The sequence below is a fragment of the Leptodactylus fuscus genome, chromosome 3, assembly GCF_031893055.1.
Source record: "Leptodactylus fuscus isolate aLepFus1 chromosome 3, aLepFus1.hap2, whole genome shotgun sequence".
NCBI classification, from domain to species: Eukaryota; Metazoa; Chordata; class Amphibia; order Anura; family Leptodactylidae; genus Leptodactylus; species Leptodactylus fuscus.
This window is the reverse complement of record NC_134267.1, coordinates 203,985,871-204,005,141: the sequence shown is the minus strand read 5'-3', so window position 1 is coordinate 204,005,141 and position 19,271 is coordinate 203,985,871. Positions and strand designations below refer to the sequence as shown.

The 19,271-nt window shown below is 41.0% G+C and overlaps 1 protein-coding gene across 2 annotated transcripts in view; it reads right to left on the bottom strand.

The window, feature by feature from the left end:
* The window catches only part of LOC142198178 (ephrin type-A receptor 3-like), a 213,862-nt gene extending 194,793 nt beyond the window's left edge, over positions 1-19,069 (bottom strand). For both annotated transcript variants that reach the window (XM_075269072.1, XM_075269073.1), the window contains exon 1: positions 18,936-19,069. In XM_075269072.1, the coding sequence (XP_075125173.1) occupies positions 18,936-19,023 (88 nt within the window). In that variant the 5' untranslated portion in view covers positions 19,024-19,069. The remainder of the gene's footprint in view (positions 1-18,935) is intronic.
* Between the last annotated feature and the right edge of the window lie 202 nt (positions 19,070-19,271).

Here is a 19,271-nt window from a genome sequence, read left to right as displayed (position 1 = left end):
TAATATTTAGAGATGAGCGAGTAGCACTCGATCGAATAGGAGTTCGATCGAATACTACGGTATTCGAAATACTCGTACTCGATCGAATAGTACTAGCTGTTCGAAGTTAAGATTCAATGCAGAACCAGCGTTGATTGGCAGAATGCTATACATTGCCAATTAACGCTGCTTCTTTTACCTTTAGAAGTCTTCTCCCTGTGCAGCGTCCCCACGTCCTCTTCCGGCTCTGCATTCACTCTGCTTAGGCATCGGGCCTGGGCAGAGCCGACTGCGCATGTCCGCGCCCGATGCCTAGCAGAGTGAATTCAAGGCCGGAAGAGGAAGCGGGGACACTGCGCAGGGAGAAGAATCCAGCCTGACCCTCACTCATGGACTTGGTAAGTAGAATTTGATTGAATGTTGCGTACCCCTGAAACGAGCATTTCCCCCCATAGACTATAATGGGGTTCGAAACCCGTTCAAACAGTCGAACAGTGAGCGGCTGTTCAAATCGGATTTCGAACCTCGAATATTTTAGTGTTCGCTCATCTCTAGTAATATTCCTCCATACAATTCTGCATCATTTAAGGGATCACACTCTATATATAGAGAGTAGGGCTGAGCGATCGGGATCGGCGATCGAGCAAATTTCACGATTGGGATTGGCTGGAAAATGATCAGAAATAGGATTTTCAAATCGATCCTGAAATCTCAAGATCAGCTCAACCCTAATAGAGAGATAATGTCATGTTCTTTAATGTCATATACATGACATATTCATACCATAAAGTCTAATGGGGTATTTGTATTTAAACAAGTCCAAATGGCTTAGCCATCTGCCAGAATTTTGGGGCCCATATATATGTCAACACATGGGCCCGCCAAAGCATCCATCCTCTAGCACCCAGGTGGATCAGCCAAATCGTGCAGATATACCTTCTAGGCTTTCTAATGGGATAAGATAAATGAAATGCATTATTTTTCCATGATTTAATGTCCTTGAAATTAACATAAAATAATGACAAGCTCCATCGGACGCGGAATTGCGCACATATTTTTTTTGCCAGAAGCATTACTTCCATAGGAGACTCCGAAATACAGTGCCATATAGATGCACGATATGTACTGCCAACAGCTGTGCACTACAGAGACATAGCATTACCTATCGCCATAAGGCTCAGTTGTGTCCATCTGGTCTTGCAAATTTTTATAAAATCTGCCAAATTTTGGCTACAGTCAAAGATTATCTTCATCCTGTCCCAAATAAAAGCTCATGTGCTAAGGTGTACTATTATAGGTATATACGTTATACGTGTCGTATTATACCGCCACTATCTTCATGAATGTTAAGCACCATGTGATTCTACCATATTGTTAATGCTGGAATTGTTCCGATGCCACCAGCACATCCATCACGGCGAAATGAGCGGATTAGATGAGTAAATGAAATCCATCTGTCATTAATATAGTTAATTCTATTTCCATCGCTACAGACATAACCACAGATGTTGTATATTTGCCAACATTGAAATATCATTTCCAGGGACACTTTGCTGCTATGTGTGACTGTCACAATCTGTGAGCTTCAGTAAGGAACCAGAATACTGACCGCAAAGTGTATTGTTCATAAGCAGAGGGCGATTAAAGCTGGTCATACATATAGGGTTAATGGGGTATTCTAGGATTATGACATTGTTAACCTAACCTTTGTAGAGGTCATCAATATCAGATTGGCGGGGGTCCAACAATCTGCACACACATATCAGTGATTTGCAGAGGCTTCAGCATTTGGACAGGTGCTGTGACCTCTGCTGCAAATGTGCAAAAGTGGCATCATTGGTCTGTGAAGCAGATGTGGCATTCACCTACGTACCACTGTTGCTTTGAGCAGCTGATCAGTAAGGGTGCCGGGTGTCAGACCCCCACTGATCTGATATTGATGACCTATTGTAAGGATGGATCATTAATATTTAGGTTCCAGAGAACCCCCTTTAATGTTATCTGAATCTGATGATATTGAAGGGCATTTTGCGATATGCTTTACAGCATAGGCCATGGGCAGCAATAGTTTGGAGCTGACTCATTGAGGTCTATGGGAGAATTTTCTAGACATGCTCTGTCCAGGGAGGGGAAGTAGATAAGTAGTGACATCAACTATTGTCAGTAGTGGATGCAATAATGGGTCAGTGGTGCTATCTATAGAGGTGTTATCTTATATAGCAATACGGTCTGTGATGTAAATGAGATCACTGCTGCAAAGAAAACCCCTGCAGAATTGTCAAATGTCAGTCTGTTATTAGGCTTAGTGGTCAGAGTGAAAATTACAGGAAAATAGACATGGAAAATTTGTCAATAAATTATCTAAATTTAAAAAAAAAAAACGTTTAACTTGAAAAAATAGGTTGCTTTCTCTTGACACATTGGATTGTTTTTAGTGAGTTGATAACATCAGCCTTACGTAAGATGTAACTTTCATGAATGGAAAGAGTAAGAAAACTTTCTTGTCCCTGTTGTGCAGTTTACAACATATGTATTGACTCCTTCAGAGAATTCTTTTTCTCCTCAGATACTACTGGCAATGAAGAAGTTAATTGTTTCAAGCGACCAGGTACACCTTGCGGAGGATATTCCCTTCAGACTGGAAGTCCCGGGTCCCTGGATATGTTTCCATTTCACGTCATTGTGAGCTCAGCTGCTTAGGTCAATGTAGGATTCGGCATAACACTTTCACTGCTGTATATTTCCTTACACCTACACCTGTGTATAAACCTATGTGCTGTCACTTATGTAACCTGCTAAGTTATACTTGTAAGACACGGATAGAATGAATGTTGTGTTGTGTCTTGTATGTACAATACGGAAACTGCCTACAAGCCATAACATCAGAGCTAATTCTATGCAGGGCCCACATCTACTGTGTCCCATTTATAACATCTGTGTCTAACATATTTTTGTATAACATCTTTTTGCAAGTGAAACAGCTACAAATGTGTATTGTCTTACATTTAGTCTTAAGTGGTCATGTCCAGATGTGTGTCACAAGATTAACAGCATTTTTTTGGATAGACTTCCACAAAGTGATATGATAACACAGAAGGATATACTATCTATGTTATACTGTATGTGTTTATCTGTGGCTGCCCAGTGGTTGTTCTGTTAATTGCAGCCTTTCGAAGGATTTGCTACCATGTGGTGTTATTATGTTGGTTGGTTGAAATTCTAAACTTCTCGGGGCCACACGGTGGCTCAGTGGTTAGCCTTGCAGCGCTGGAGTCCTGGTGTTCAAATCCTGCAAAATACCATCTGCAAGGAGTTTGTATGTTCTCTCCGTGTTTGCATGGATTTCTATCCCAAAAGACATACTGATAGGGAAAAAATGTACATTGTCAGCTCTATGTGGGGCTCGCAATCTGCAAAAAAAAAAAAAAAATTCTAGTCTTCTTCCAATTTAGAACTAGGTTAAAGGGATTTTCCAGGAGTATAATATCAATGACCTGCCCTTACAATACTTCACCTATAACAGCACCCACACCAACCAGCTTTTTGAAGAGTCTGCATGGTTCAGACATTTGGTATTGCAGCTCAGCCCCATTCACTTTAAAGCAACCGTGCTTCAAACAAGTCTTGTGAGGTCACTGGTCTGTGAAGCGAAAGGGCATTATACACCTGATCCATTAAAAACCCCTTTTTAGAATGGACACATTCTGCACCCCATTTGGGTATGCCTTAGTAATAGTTGGATACAGAGTTATATCACTTTAAGAGCTTCAATAACATTCATTAGTAAAGTGCACTACCAAGGTAAATTCACGTCACTGAAGTTACAAGATCAACCATATGCAAATTTTCCGTATTGCGTACATGCTACCTATCTGGAAAATGCCATCCCATGACACCATCTACCTGTTGACTGTGAAGTCATGGCTGCTAAACAAGGAGTTATGTAAACTAGAATTGCCTAGTGATCCAAAGATGACAATGGGGCATTAGGTACGCTGGCTGCAATCATTATGCTTTTTATAACCTGTGTCTGTCCCGCAAGGACCGAGCGCCCTGCAATTACACGTGGCACGTGGGTACTAATTTGTCTCTGCAGATAATAATAGGGTGAGGCTGCTAGAGACCTGTAATGGAAAGATGAAATCCATCTGTCTCAGATCCAATTGTTATATTAAGCATTACAACAAAAACTTATACAAAAACAATACAAAGTTTTTCCTAACAAACAGATAAGAAGATCGATGAACTTAGCATGCCAGGCCATAGCTGTACACATCAACCTACCCAATGTATTCTACTGGCAAACGAATCAAGGGTCAATATGCTGATTTATAGGGTTTCTGCCATCCTATGTATTGGCACCAGTACTTTCACTATTGGTCCAATATTGTAGCCCCTCCCCTGCGGATCTGGACACTGTGAGGAAGCCAAGTCCAGCCCAGGAGGAAAAAAAATATGCATCAAGGGCACTAACAAATGAAAATTACATGGATTACGCCAAGTTACAACTTCTTTCCTATATACAGTAATTGGTGGGGTCCAACCGCTAGCGAGAATGGGGGTCCCTTGACTCCCCAGAGGAATGGGATACTTGTTACTATGTCAGTAGTACAAAGATGACAATGTATTTGAATACTGCCACCCCATCCTACAACGCCCTATATCTTTTAGCGCCCAGGCATGTCGTGAGCATAGCACAGTATGTATTCACACTTACAAAGCCTGGCTGGAATTGGAAGTGACATAAAGTAATGTGACTGCCTCAATGAAATAAAACCTACAATATTCTTGTGTCATGGAAACGATTCTGTTCACTGGTAAGTCTTTCTTATTCTATTAGCTAAGCAATTATTCCTACTGAGTATTCATTACCATAAAACTGTTCCTGTCCGTATAATAACTAGTATTTCATTTATAAGGAAACACAATCAGGTTTTGGTTGTCTCCATCCTGAAAAGTCCACAAAACCTGGAAATGTTGTATTAAATGTGTCTGATGTAGCAGTGCTGGGTTTGTCATAAAGCGCAACTCACCAACTGAGCCTGCAAACGTCATGTAAATGACAGTGAATTTTCCTTGGTTTTGGATAGCATTATTAGTCTTCAAAGGTCAAGGGAGCAGCTTAAGTTTTTGGGTCATATGGAGAAGTTACAAATAGGTCCTGGACATCAGAAAACACCCGGACCTCTTCATCCAAAGTAATACTTACTAATAGTAAGAGTGGAAACCTATATAGTGTCAAAAAGCACCAGTGGCATTATCCTGGATTGTAAATATGGCACAGAGACCCCATCTCACAACTTTCAAAGGAGAGAAAGAGCGACAAAATCTTTGGCGCATGCAGAAATCTACATATGATAAACTATTCCGCGAAAACCTGCCCAGTCTCGCCCATGCCCCTTCAACTCTTCCCAAGCCCACCAAGCCATTTTGTGCCCCATACAGTAATAGGATCCTCCTTTATGTAACACAATGATGAAGCCCTGTTAGTGCCCAACGCAGTATAATGTCTCTAAGTTCCCCCATATACTATAATGTTCCTTCATCCCCGGCACAGTATAGTGTTCCTTGGTGCCCCACATAGTATATTGCTCCGTTATCTCCCCACACAGTATAGTGTTCCATGTTGCCCCACATAGTATACTTACACTCACACAGTATAATGTCCCTATTAATGCTTACACATAGTATAACACCTTTTGCAGCACCTAAACAATATAAGGCTCCAAAGGTGCTCCCAAACAGTATAATCCCCCATTGGTGTCCTCCACACAGTATAATGCTCCCAAAGTGCCCCCACACAGTACAATGCCCCCTCTTTGTGCCCCCTCTTCTACACCACATACAGTATAATACATCCAAAATGCCCCACACACAATTTGATGCCTCTTTTACGGCCCCCAAACAGTATAGTGACCCCCTTAGTGCCCCCACTCCGTATAATACCCAGCCCTTGATGCTCCACATAGTATAATTCTTCCTCCTTGAACTCCACCCAATATAATGGCCCCTCCTTGTGAACCACACACAATATAATGCCCTTCCTCGCAACCTGACAACCCCTTTAGATTCCTGTAAAAACTGACACAGAAACAAAGCATCCATCTATACACATATCAGACTGAATTTTGGATTCAGATCCTAGAACTATTCTTTATGCTCTCCTATATTTGCCTTACAAATTTCCATCATAGGAGAGCTGTATATATACGTAGCCCCAATGCAATAACTAACATATTCAGCTCTGCTACATTTGAACATCAGATTGAACCATTAAATAACCCATGAATTGACATTTCTGAAAGATTTGGGGAAGCCGTGATCATTAGATTCAGTCCGATACGGAAAACCTGGCGTAAAATTACATTTGTATCTCGCATTCATGTTATGGCATAAGATTGTTATTTAAGCCGTTCCCTGCTCTCCCAGTGAGGTCTTTTCATTCTACATTATTGTGCGGCTTGTAACCGGCAGAGATAAAATGTAGACCACCAGCAGTGTGAGTAACCCTTTGGGAAACCACAATGCATCTGCTCCCCCTCATATTCCCCCTCCTGCTCACACACTAAGGACATGTTTCTTAGAAGCAGCTGCTACCCGTGTTTCTACAGAGGACAAGATATGAGAAATATATTTCCCGGAGGGTATAATGCTGCCCATAAAACAAGTTCATCTTTCAGGTGTTAGCTGCTGTTTAAGATGACAAGACATATGGCAACCCGGGCAGTAGCGATCTGCATCTGAATGTAATCTGTGCACAACTTTGGGGCTGAACTCATCGGGCATATTAATGAGAAATTTACTTTGGCCTGATCTGAAATCTTATCACATTTATAAATGTCAGGGAAAAATAAAGCATCCACATCGCATAAAGTACTTTGTATCTGCGCTAAACTCTAATACAGACAATGCATAATAATGCAGCACTGAAAATAAGAGTGAATAGGTGAACACAATAGATGACATCTTATGGAGAAACTATAATGGGTCCTGGAAGTCGGAAAACACCCGGAGCTCTTCATCCAAAGTAATACTTAGAGGCCCGCTGATACTAATAGTAAGAGTCGAAACCTATATAGTGTGAAAATGCACCAGTGGTGCGATCCTGGATGGTACATATGGCACAAAGACTGCAATTCACAACTTTCAAAGGAGAGAAGGAGCGACAAAATCTTTGGCACGATCAGAAATCTACATATGATAAACTATTCTGCTAAAACCTGCCCAGTCTCGCCCATGCCCCTTCAACCCTCCCCAAGCCCACCAAGCCATTTTGTGCCCCATACAGTAATAGAATCCTCCTTTATGTAACACAATGATGAAACCCTGTTAGTGCCCAATGCAGTATAATGTCTCTAAGTGCCCCCACATACTATAATGCTCTTTTATCCCCCAACACAGTACAGTGTTCCTTGGTGCCCCACATACTATAATCCCCCTTACTTCCCGCCACACAGTATACTGCTCCTCTTAATGCTTCCACACACTGTAACACCTCTTTTGGCCCTACACAGTATAATGTTCCAAAGGTGCCCTCACAGAGTAGAATGCCCCCTCCCTGTGGCCCCCCCTCCTCCTGAACCACTCATACTATAGTGCTCCCACCCAGTATGATGCCCCTTGTACTGCCTCCAAACTGTATAGTGGCCCCTTAGTGCCTCCACCCATTATAATGCCCACATCTGGTTACTCCACACAGTATAATTCTTCCTCCTTCTGACTCCACCTAATATAATGCCCCCTCCTTGTGGCTCCCACACATTATGATGTTAGCATAGAAATTGGAACATGCTGCCTCTTGCTCGGGACAGTGGCCAAAATCTGGGACTGTTCCGGGATTCAGGATGATTGGGAGATATGGCATAGACTGTCTGTGTAACAATTGGTTTGTGTCAAACATTTACACCAAAATTTTGGCACAAAATGCTGCAATTCAATCCAAACTGACTAGTCCATGCCCCATTGTCATCTAAGTCACATACCTTTTGCTGCACTTTGTAGACAATGAAAAGGTAAAGCAATGGTTTCAATTGGTGTAGAAGGACTTCAATGCAGTATGTATATCTCATTAACTAACTGAATATATACTGAATATATATATATATATATATATATATATATATATATATATATATATATATATATATACAGTCCTATGAAAAAGTTTGGGCACCCCTATTAATCTTAATCATTTTTAGTTCTAAATATTTTGGTGTTTGCAGCAGCCATTTCAGTTTGATATATCTAATAACTGATGGACACAGTAATATTTCAGGATTGAAATGAGGTTTATTGTACTAACAGAAAATGTGCAATATGCATTAAACCAAAATTTGACCGGTGCAAAAGTATGGGCACCTCAACAGAAAAGTGACATTAATATTTAGTAGATCCTCCTTTTGCAAAGATAACAGCCTCTAGTCGCTTCCTGTAGCTTTTAATCAGTTCCTGGATCCTGGATAAAGGTATTTTGGACAAACAATTCAAGTTCAGTTAAGTTAGATGGTCGCCGAGCATGGACAGCCCGCTTCAAATCATCCCACAGATGTTCAATGATATTCAGGTCTGGGGACTGGGATGGCCATTCCAGAACATTGTAATTGTTCCTCTGCATGAATGCCTGAGGATTTGGAGCGGTGTTTTGGATCATTGTCTTGCTGAAATATCCATCCCCGGCGTAACTTCAACTTCGTCACTGATTCTTGAACATTATTCTCAAGAATCTGCTGATACTGAGTGGAATCCATGCGACCCTCAACTTTAACAAGATTCCCGATGCCGGCATTGGCCACACAGCCCCAAAGCATGATGGAACCTCCACCAAATTTTACAGTGGGTAGCATGTGTTTTTCTTGGAATGCTGTTTCTTTTTGGACGCCATGCATAACGCCTTTTTTTATAACCAAACAACTCAATTTTTGTTTCCAAAATGAAGCTGCCTTGTCCAAATGTGCTTTTTCATACCTCAGGCAACTCTATTTGTGGCGTACGTGCAGAAACGGCTTCTTTCTCATCACTCTCCCATACAGCTTCTATTTGTGCAAAGTGCGCTGTATAGTTGACCGATGCACAGTGACACCATCTGCAGCAAGATGATGCTGCAGCTCTTTGGAGGTGGTCTGTGGATTGTCCTTGACTGTTCTCACCATTCTTCTTCTCTGCCTTTCTGATATTTTTCTTGGCCTGCCACTTCTGGGCTTAACAAGAACTGTCCCTGTGGTCTTCCATTTCCTTACTATGTTCCTCACAGTGGAAACTGACAGGTTAAATCTCTGAGACAGCTTTTTGTATCCTTCCCCTGAACAACTATGTTGAACAATCTTTGTTTTCAGATCATTTGAGAGTTGTTTTGAGTAGCCCATGATGCCACTCTTCAGAGGAGATTCAAATAGTAGAACAACTTGCAATTGGCCACCTTAAATACCTTTTCTCATGATTGGATACACCTGGCTATGAAGTTCAAAGGTCACTGAGGTTACAAAACCAATTTTGTGCTTCAGTAAGTCAGTAAAAAGTAGTTAGGAGTATTCAAATCAATAAAATGATAAGGGTGCCCATACTTTTGCACTGGTCAAATTTTGGTTTAATGCATATTGCGCATTTTCTGTTAGTACAATAAACCTCATTTCAATCCTGAAATATTACTGTGTCCATCAGTTATTAGATATATCAAACTGAAATGGCTGTTGCAAACACCAAAATATTTAGAACTAAAAATGATTAAGATTAATAGGGGTGCCCAAACTTTTTCATAGGACTATATATATATATATAGTCGATAAACAAGGCCATGGTACCTGTATGTATAGTTATGCCAAGAGACGGCGGCGGATTACTGTCATGGATAATACATGATAGAACTTTTTCTGATGATGGATTCTTCAGATGAACATTGGGGGACCCATCCTGAAGGGGCTAATCTTATAGTAAAAGCCTGTTCCTTATCACTTCTTGTCTAATTTCCATTTCTGTAAAATTATAATTCAGGGCTCTGGTGTATTTCATGGAACTTCTAGCTAAGCTTTTGATAAAAGTTTTACTCCAGATCTACTCTTTGTACTATAATTGGGGAATACGTAGAAATATAGAACTGCATTTCTCTGAGTTGTCCTTTATATCATCACATATCTGTCATTGTTGTTTATGTCAGTCCCATAGCCATGTCCTTAGGCCTATGGTGGGCACTCCAATTCGGATACATGCACCCTGGGAGCTAATAATGTAAATTTTTCCTATTTCTCCGGCTATAGATCTAATTATACCCTGAAGAAGGAGAATTGCTAGTAATAAAAACCTACGAAAAGAATCAATTCTGCAAAAATGGAAAATGTTGACTAAAGGCAAAAGTAACTGTATTTCAATATAGAGCCCTATCTTACAGACCGCTGATATAATCTAGACTACAGAGGTCACAGTCCGTCAATACTGTAATCCGCCTTATTCAGCTGACCCTCCTCCGCACTATCACCCCTCACCCTTCCCCTATCTCTTCCAGTGTTTTACATCAATCCATCAATACTCTAGAAATACCGCACCGTATATAACACTTGACATATTAACATCCCAAACTGGGGGATGAAGGGAAGCTACAACAAGTCAATGATCTTCAATTCAATGAACTTTGCATGAGCGGGAGGGATACATGTCCTATTTATGTACTTCCTTCTTCATGTACATAGACAAAGTAGAACAAAGGTTTGGACACAATAAATAAAAAGTTGTGGGTAGACTTCCCATCAGATGTGACCCTGTCCTGGTCCATATTAAAGGGAGTCTGTTACCAGAGCCCAGCATTTCAACCCAGCCGTGCAGATAGATAGGTTAGGGTCATCTTAATTGGTATTCTATCTTCGAGAATCGGATCCTTGTTAGGCCTGGTTCACATCTGTGTTCAGTTTTCCATTCAGGGAGTCTGCTTGGGGACCCCTAACCTTCCCCGAACGGAATACCGAGTGCAATAAAAAGCGGTGAGCAATGAAAGCACATGGACACCATACACTAAAATGGGGTCCATGTGTTTTCCATGCAGTGTCCGCACGAATCATGCGGAGATGAAAGTACTTGTACCACTACTTTTCTCTCCGCATGATTCGTGCAGACACTACATGAAAAACACATGGACCCCATTATAGTCTATGGGGCCCATGTGGTTTCATTGCTCATCGCTTTTTAATGCCTTCGGTATTCCGTTTGGGGGATGCCCTAGCGGACTCTCCAAACGGAATACCAAATGCAGATGTGAACCAGGCCTCACAGAGACATCTCTGTCTTCATCACCATGCACATGAGGGTGTTGCCACTTACTTCTTTGGAGCAATGGGTTTGTCGTTATTCATCCATTTGCATGACAAAAAAGGCGATATCTCCGGAACAGAGACTTGTTTGCTTCAGGTGACCCTAACCTGTCTATCTGCAGGGCTGAGTTGCTACGCTTATTTCTAGTGACTCCCTTTAAGGCATGGATGGGGGTACCCATGCTTGGGACCCAACTATTTATGCCACAGCTTCTCATAGTCCTGGTACCTAAACATACACGTCAGAAAGCTTGTTCCTCTTGACCCTCTCAATGCACTTGCACTCGCGGCTCAACTATGTGTTCATGAGCTCTCAGCACAGTAACCTCCAAATACCTAAGATGCCCACTTATCTTCCCAAGGATAAACATGCTGAATCTATCTGCCATACTGTCGGGGGTCCAAATACGTATTACATGGTCAGACAGTTATGCTACAATGGGTGATTTCAGCCAACATAAATTTAATGTACGTGGCCGGCTTTAGGTTGACCCTGTAAAATATGGCTATGAATAATCTCAATGACTACCTGAGATATTACATATTCCTTGTGCAGCAACTACAGGGAAAATGATCCGGTGACAGTAACTTCTGCTTGTAGAAGCAGCTGTCAGCTGGGGTCTCTTCATATTAAAGGGGTTGTTTGTGTGATACATCCCTTTTAATTCGTATTAAAACTCATATACAGTCACATATAGTGAGCTATAGAAAAAAAAGATGAGTAACCTACACACATAACATTACCTTGGCCATAGTTTCTCATAGACCAGACTGTACGTAAACCAGAACCTATGTCGGCACTACACAAAAAAAAGAAGATCCCAGGGCCAAATAAGCTTGGAGGACGCTTACAATGAGCGTAAAGCTACATTCACATCTGCACCAAGGAGACTCCATCACAGTGTCTGCCTAATAATTGGTGGGGGGAAAAGTCCTGCACGAAAGACTTTTTCTTCCACCAGTTTCAGTTTTAAAAGGCAGACCCCATTATAATCAATGCGGTCCATTGATCTCCATGTATTTGCACTATTTTAGTGGTTCAGTACTCTCTTGGTCCTTTGAACGGCCAGAACAAATGGAGATACAATGTTAATGTCACCCTTACATAAACAGGGTCTGTACCTCTTAACTCCAAGAGTTTGGTATACAGGAACCCACTTGGACTTTGTTCTCCACCCACATAATCTGCTTACAAGGACTAATTTTCACACTTCTGTTTCATCCTCTATACGTTTCTATGTCTTTGGGTCCATGAAAAACAGGAGACGTGCAGATGTCATCCGTTTTTTTTCATGGATCCTTTTACTTTAGAGTGTTACTGATGCAATGTATCCATGATCCATGATCAGTAGGGTTGAGCGATTGGGATCGGGAAAGATCGGATACCGATCGGCGATTGAGCAAATTTCACGATCGGGATTGGCTGGAAAATTATTGAAAATCGGATTTTAAAAACGATCCTGAAATTTCAAGATCAGCTCAACCCTAATGATTAGTGAAAAATAAGATGGTGCTTATGTTGTCTAAGTAAACACATTAGAATGAATCGGTACAGATGACATCTGCAAAAAAGTGGACAGCACACATAGCTCACATGCAGATGTGTGAATAAGACCTGATCTGACGGATATCCAGGTATCTGAACCAAGTCTATCAGATGATATCTGCTGTCCTATCTGAGATCAGGATATGATAGAGGGAGACGCTATCATTATTATAACCATACACAATGAGACCAGATCCGACGGTCTCAGATCACAGAGACAGCTGCTTCTTTTAACAGTAGATGTAAAGTCAGACTCTGCCTGTATTCAGTCTGCATGGCCATGGTGCAAGTTTTACCTCCGCAGTTCACCGTCAATGAGATAGAAGGCTGTCTCTAGTGGCCAATCATCATGGAAAGTGGCTACTTATTCCTACAAAACCATAGAAACCAAGAGCTTCTCCGATATGACAGCCCCCTAGCTCTGTTCAGATAAAATAGTTGTTATATGGTAAAGGCTTACACACTGTATACATGGTAATATGTATTTCCATTTTAATGCATGTGAATGTGTCCTCTATATCCCTATATATGTATATATATATTTATATGTAGAGCCGCTGGAGACATTCATTTCATCAATAGCTTTCCTCGCTTGTATCTTACTCTATGAACACTCAGTTCTTGTATACAAGCTGCAGTTATTCTAACCTCCCGTCTCCCTATAGACGCCGCAGGAACGTCAGGGAGACAGAGGTATAAACAAGACGATAAATTTAGTCTTTTCCACGCAGCAATGACTCTCAAATTGTTTCACATATTCATTAGTAACAATCTACACCTACAGTAAACAGAATAATGAATGGTAATGGCATTCACTCCGCAAACAGCAAAACAGCAAATGCACTTACACATTGTAAAGGAGTGAAATACACATCAATAAGGCTGTTCCAATACTTTCCTCTTAGAAACTAGATGTATTTGAGCCCTGCCAGGTAGGATCAATAATGGCGACTTGTGCCAATATTAATGGCAACAAATCAAAGCTTTATAGACAATGGAAGAATGATGGAAAATGTATCCCATAAAGGGAGTCTGTCATCAGAACCTGGCATACCCACCCAGCCCCGCAGATAGATAGGTTAGGGGCACCTGAATCTAACAGAGTTTTCCAATTGTGAATTTAGAGTTTTTTCACTAAAAATTAACTCTTTTGAGTAACAAGGACACTGCCATTGCTCCAAAGAAGTAAGAAGCAACACCCTTATTGCTTCAAAGAGTTCCTTCGCATATAGATAAAAAGGCAATATCTTGGCAAAAGAGACCGATCCACAAGGAGAAAATACCTGAAGGTGACCTGAAGGCTACATTCACATCCGTAGGAGACTCCATCACAGATTCCACCAAAAATTGTGGAAGGAAAAAGTCCTGCATGTCCAGTTTTATAGCAACAGACACCCAACGGATTCCATTACAGTCAATGAGGTCCACCAGCCTCCGCATGTTACCTTTGTTTTAGCAGTCTGCCTCTCCATTGTACAAGTCACCCCATAGGACCCTAACAATGGAGAGGCGACGCTAGTGTGAACCTAGCATAACCTATCTATTTGTGGGGCTGAGTAGATATTCTGCCTTTAGAAGGGCTATCTGAGATTCAGGTTCTACCTGGTCTGACATGGATCTAGTAGCCGCTGCCTCGGTTCTAGTGTCCACACCATCTCCTGTGACTGTTATTATTACTGTATATTGGTATGCAGGACACCAGTCTCAATGGTAGGGGGATGCCCAATTCCCCACATAACTATAGCATAGAAAAGAAGTTGGCCACCACTCCCAATGATGAATTTTAGAGCTTACATTTAGAGTAACACATTAAATGCCTGTATCCAATTATATCAATGTAGAACACAAAATCTTACAGCCACAAGTCTATAGGGATGGACTCAACGTTTCGAGCATCACTGTCCTTTATCAAGCATATTATTCCGTATGACAGGGATCATGGGAGAAGGTTGCAAGTCCTGAGAACAGCCTGGAGAGGCCGGAACATGGAAGTGGTAGGTGGCATCACATTAGTATAAGGCATCACTTCTTGTGTCCATGTCAAACCAGCTGGGCAAAGGTTGCATTTAGGAGAGCCATATTTGGTTACTATTTATCATGCTGCAACAACAAATGCTGTGGAGGGTGTGGTAGCTTGATGGGCAGGTGGGCGGAGCCCCAAGGTAGCATAGCTAACACACCCAAATCAGAGGCAGCACCTTCTACTGGATCCATGCCATAACAAGGAAAACTAACTTTTAAGAAATCACCGTTATAACTTTATGTGCCCATCATTGAGAACTTATTGTAGCAGGTAAATATCAACAGGATAATCTTCTTTATTTATGGATAGTACAGGAGATACAGTATGAATAATCCCTTCAAGTGTCTATTCACTTACGTCTTGAAACGATGAAAAACAACGTGCAATAATGTTATATCTATATCCCAAGTTTACTGTAAATATGAAAAGTCACATTCCTGCATAAGGTCAATTGCACCCAATTATTTATACCCATCTACATAAGAGTCAATTCTCTATTACATAGTGTGTGAACATCAGCACGGGGATATGAATACCCTAGGACAGAACATAGCCTTTGTGCCCTCAATACAGACTTTTATAAGGCTTGTATAGATAATGTTACCATCCTGACTACTGAAGTGGCTACTGTTGCTGCTGCTTTCTTCCAAGAACAGCGCCTCTTTTTTCCATAGGCTGTGTCTAATATTGCAGCTCAATCCTTTCAATTGGATTGCAGCCTAGCCCTGTTACAGTGAATGTGGCTGAGTTGTAATACCAGTCATGGCTCATGGACAACGGGGGCGCTGATTGTAAAAGAAAGCAGTCATGTTTATGAATGTTGTGCAATAGTTAGATAGATATTGACTATACCAGACAATTTCTGCGGGCCGGGCCGGCTATCTAATGTGTATAAGGGTCTCCTAGCTATCTCCCAACAGTAGCAGGAAGAATTGGACCTTTTGAGAACACATGAATATTCAAGCAAGCTGAGAGTGCATGTCTATGGAAGGGTCAGGGGGAATAGCTATAGGCTGAATAAGAATTTGGAAGAATTTTTCTAAGATGTATGGTCACTGTTATTCTTTTCTTAATTCTGTCTCACAATTCTGTACAAGTACTGATGTAGCAGGGTTGAGTTTGTTATATTACTATTCGCAGGTATGCACTCTCCAAATTTGCTGTATCTTACCTGACACCCTACTTACACCCTATAGTGATATTACATTAACTTCTGCTACATGGCAAATCCAACTCTCCTCCATTGGTCCCGCACAGCTCTGCTACATGTAGCCATTACTATCATATTAGGTGTTAGGTTATATGCTTGTACACTTGTCATTCCTTGCCCCATGTAATAATGTAATAATACAACCTGATGTCTGATCAGTATATATTGCCAGGTACAGTATACTGTAGTAGTCTCCCTATTGAACTAACATATTGTGAATTTAGTGTTCATGGTGCTTATGTTCTATACGAGGGTCATTCCTACATTTTTCAGGCCTTCTGCCATTCTGATATATTGGGACCTTATATAGATAACACCATTATTTGAGTGAATGTATTATAATGTACACTGTCATCTATGTTCCTGTACTAGTAGTCTGCACACTGGTTTATATATATATATATATATATATATATATATATATATATATATATATATATATCAGTCCATGTGTGTACAGCTGGTTGGAGTAGCTTTATGTTCGTACCCAAGATCCCCTCACAACTGAAAGACACGAGTATGATTACTGATACCACGTATCCATCATGTCATACTTAAAGGCAACGCCATAGTTTGCTGTCCCAAATGTGTATCAAAATACCCCATCAGACCCCTTACTTTACCTATAAGATTCATGGATCCAAGTAACCGAGATATGGGGGACTACCTAAAGGATCTTTGATGATCATCAGCAGTTTCCTTTAATATCTGTATAGGCTCTATAAGGTGTAAAAGCTGTTTTTTAATACTGTAAATTAGATTTTAGTTGACATATGGAGTGACAAATACAAAAGGATTGTTTTACATATACCATAAGACAGAGGCGACCTCGGACCACCAGCTCCTCTATAGAGCCCTTATGAGGGTCTCGTATGGAGGAAAAGGGGGAATATTAGCATTATCTGCAGTCAGCCCTGGACCTGAATGGGGTTCAGCATTACCAGCCCTTTCACCTCTGTTCCTTGCACCCAGAATCTTGTCTTTATAAGTCCTTATTATAGAATTGTAGCTGTTTTATCTCTCCTATCTGGCTTTGTGCAGTGTTTCCAGCTGAGTATATCAGTATAGATCAGCATATTATTTATATCAGTGTTTGTATCACAGTATTACTGAATACGTCCTGGGGTTACGGTAAATCAGATGGTGACATTACAGATATAGTAGCTGCAATGCACAGAGGGAGCGTTAACCCTTACCCCGCCACTACCTTACAGGTCAGCAGCGGTTTCTGCTTAAAGATAGTTCTTGTTACTTTGTTATACAGGAGTAGTGTAAAGGTAACCGAGGGACTGTTATATAATAGGCACTAATAGGAAGACAGTCTCTAGCTAGGTGCAGGCGTCAGTCCTTCAGATACATGTACTGAAGGCCTATGGGGCTATATTGTGTGTGCAGGATGGAATATAAAGGAAGCAGGTGTTGGTACAATGCAAACTCAAATCTACTGACAAATTCAGCCCTGCTACATCTGTACATTGTAAACCCATTATATGGATAATATTGCAACATATTTCACATATTTACTGGTGATACAAAGCTTTCCAATACCCCTCAGTATATGTAATACCAGATTATCCTAACAGTATACCCGGAGTCAGAAAGGAGCAGTTCTGAGAATGATGACAACATTATAGATTTATGATTTAACCCCTTTCTATATATTATATAAATAGATTATGTGAAGCCGCCTTTTAAGTCTATGATACAGATTTATTCTAGGAAACTCTTGGTTGATGTGGAATAGAATAGAAATACAGTAATGGATCACATTGGACTGCAGATATAAGTGACCAATATGACCCATTAAACCATGGCTGTCAATATTCTATATAGATGTTTCCAGTCGCGTATTCCTATAAATATCCAACTCTTCTAAGGACTCTGTTTCCCGTAGACAGTTCAATGCAGTGTCAGATAAAGCCCACACACACGCCTGGCATTGCCTTCATACGTCTCCTCTGTCTGTCTCCAGCCAGTCACACTCCTAGGACTTATCAATAATACATGTCACAGGGGGGCACTAAAACTTCCCTCCCTGTCCCATCCAGATGAAATCATATGAAACCAGCCAAATGTCAACAGCGAACAAAGATTCAGGCTTCGTACATGTGTGCCCATAATATATTCATACAATTTGCAAATGTATAAAATAACTTTAATAACATCTACGATATTATTGTGTACCAGCTTTGACGTGAAATAAAATATTCATCAAAGTCTGTCCTATATTCTCTACTATGTGCAATTCAGCTGTAGTCCATAGGCAAGACTCTTATCACACCGCCACATGGACTACTGACAGCATGAAGCAAACAGCTGGAGAAAGACCGAGCTTCTAGAAGACCGTAATACAAATATTCATCTACACCTCGAAGCCTTGACGCCTGCTTCTGACCCTATAACGCAACATATTGTAGGTAGGGTCCCATCCCTGCCCATCCTTGCTCAGTACCACTCTCTTTAGCAGGTGTTTCCCAAATGTATGGACCACCAGCTGGGTTACCCATAGGAAATACGTGAATATAAAACCAGAATATACATCCCATTTCATGAGGAGGACTGTGGCCAAGAAACCATTTATAGCCTAATCTTGTTAAGTAAGGTACACATGGTGCCTTATTATAGTTATGAAGAAGCAACATGGGTCATGGTCAACACTCTAGAACCCTAAGACTATCTGGTATCTTCTAAAGTTATCAAGCACACATTGAGAAGGATAGATAGATAGATAGATAGATAGATAGATAGATAGATAGATAGATAGATAGATAGATAGATAGATTGATTCAGGATAGTCTCCATCTCCTGCATTCTATCCATCACTGCCAAGTTGGTACCCAATAAAGTCACCAAAGGTACAAAAGGTATCTTAGAGCCTCCTACCTTCATTGGATGGGTATGTCCTCAAAGCCTGGGAATAGAAAAGGGTGCAAAGAGTGACCAAGACAGGATAAATCCACCAGAAAGACATATCGAGGCTATGAGCAGAAGAAGCAAAGTTACAGAGCTATAGAGAGAGAGAGCAAGCTGGCGAGAGGGAGGAGGGATGAGATACAGAGCAGTAAGGAGGGCAGGCATCAAAGCACAGCTTGGATGGGAATTCTGCTCCCATAACCCCTCCCTATGTATTATCCTCCTATTGTATTAAGGCTGCTTGTATTTTATGGCTGAGCAGAGAGTCAGCGTGAAGAATCCTTCAATGAAGCTCATATAGTGTGC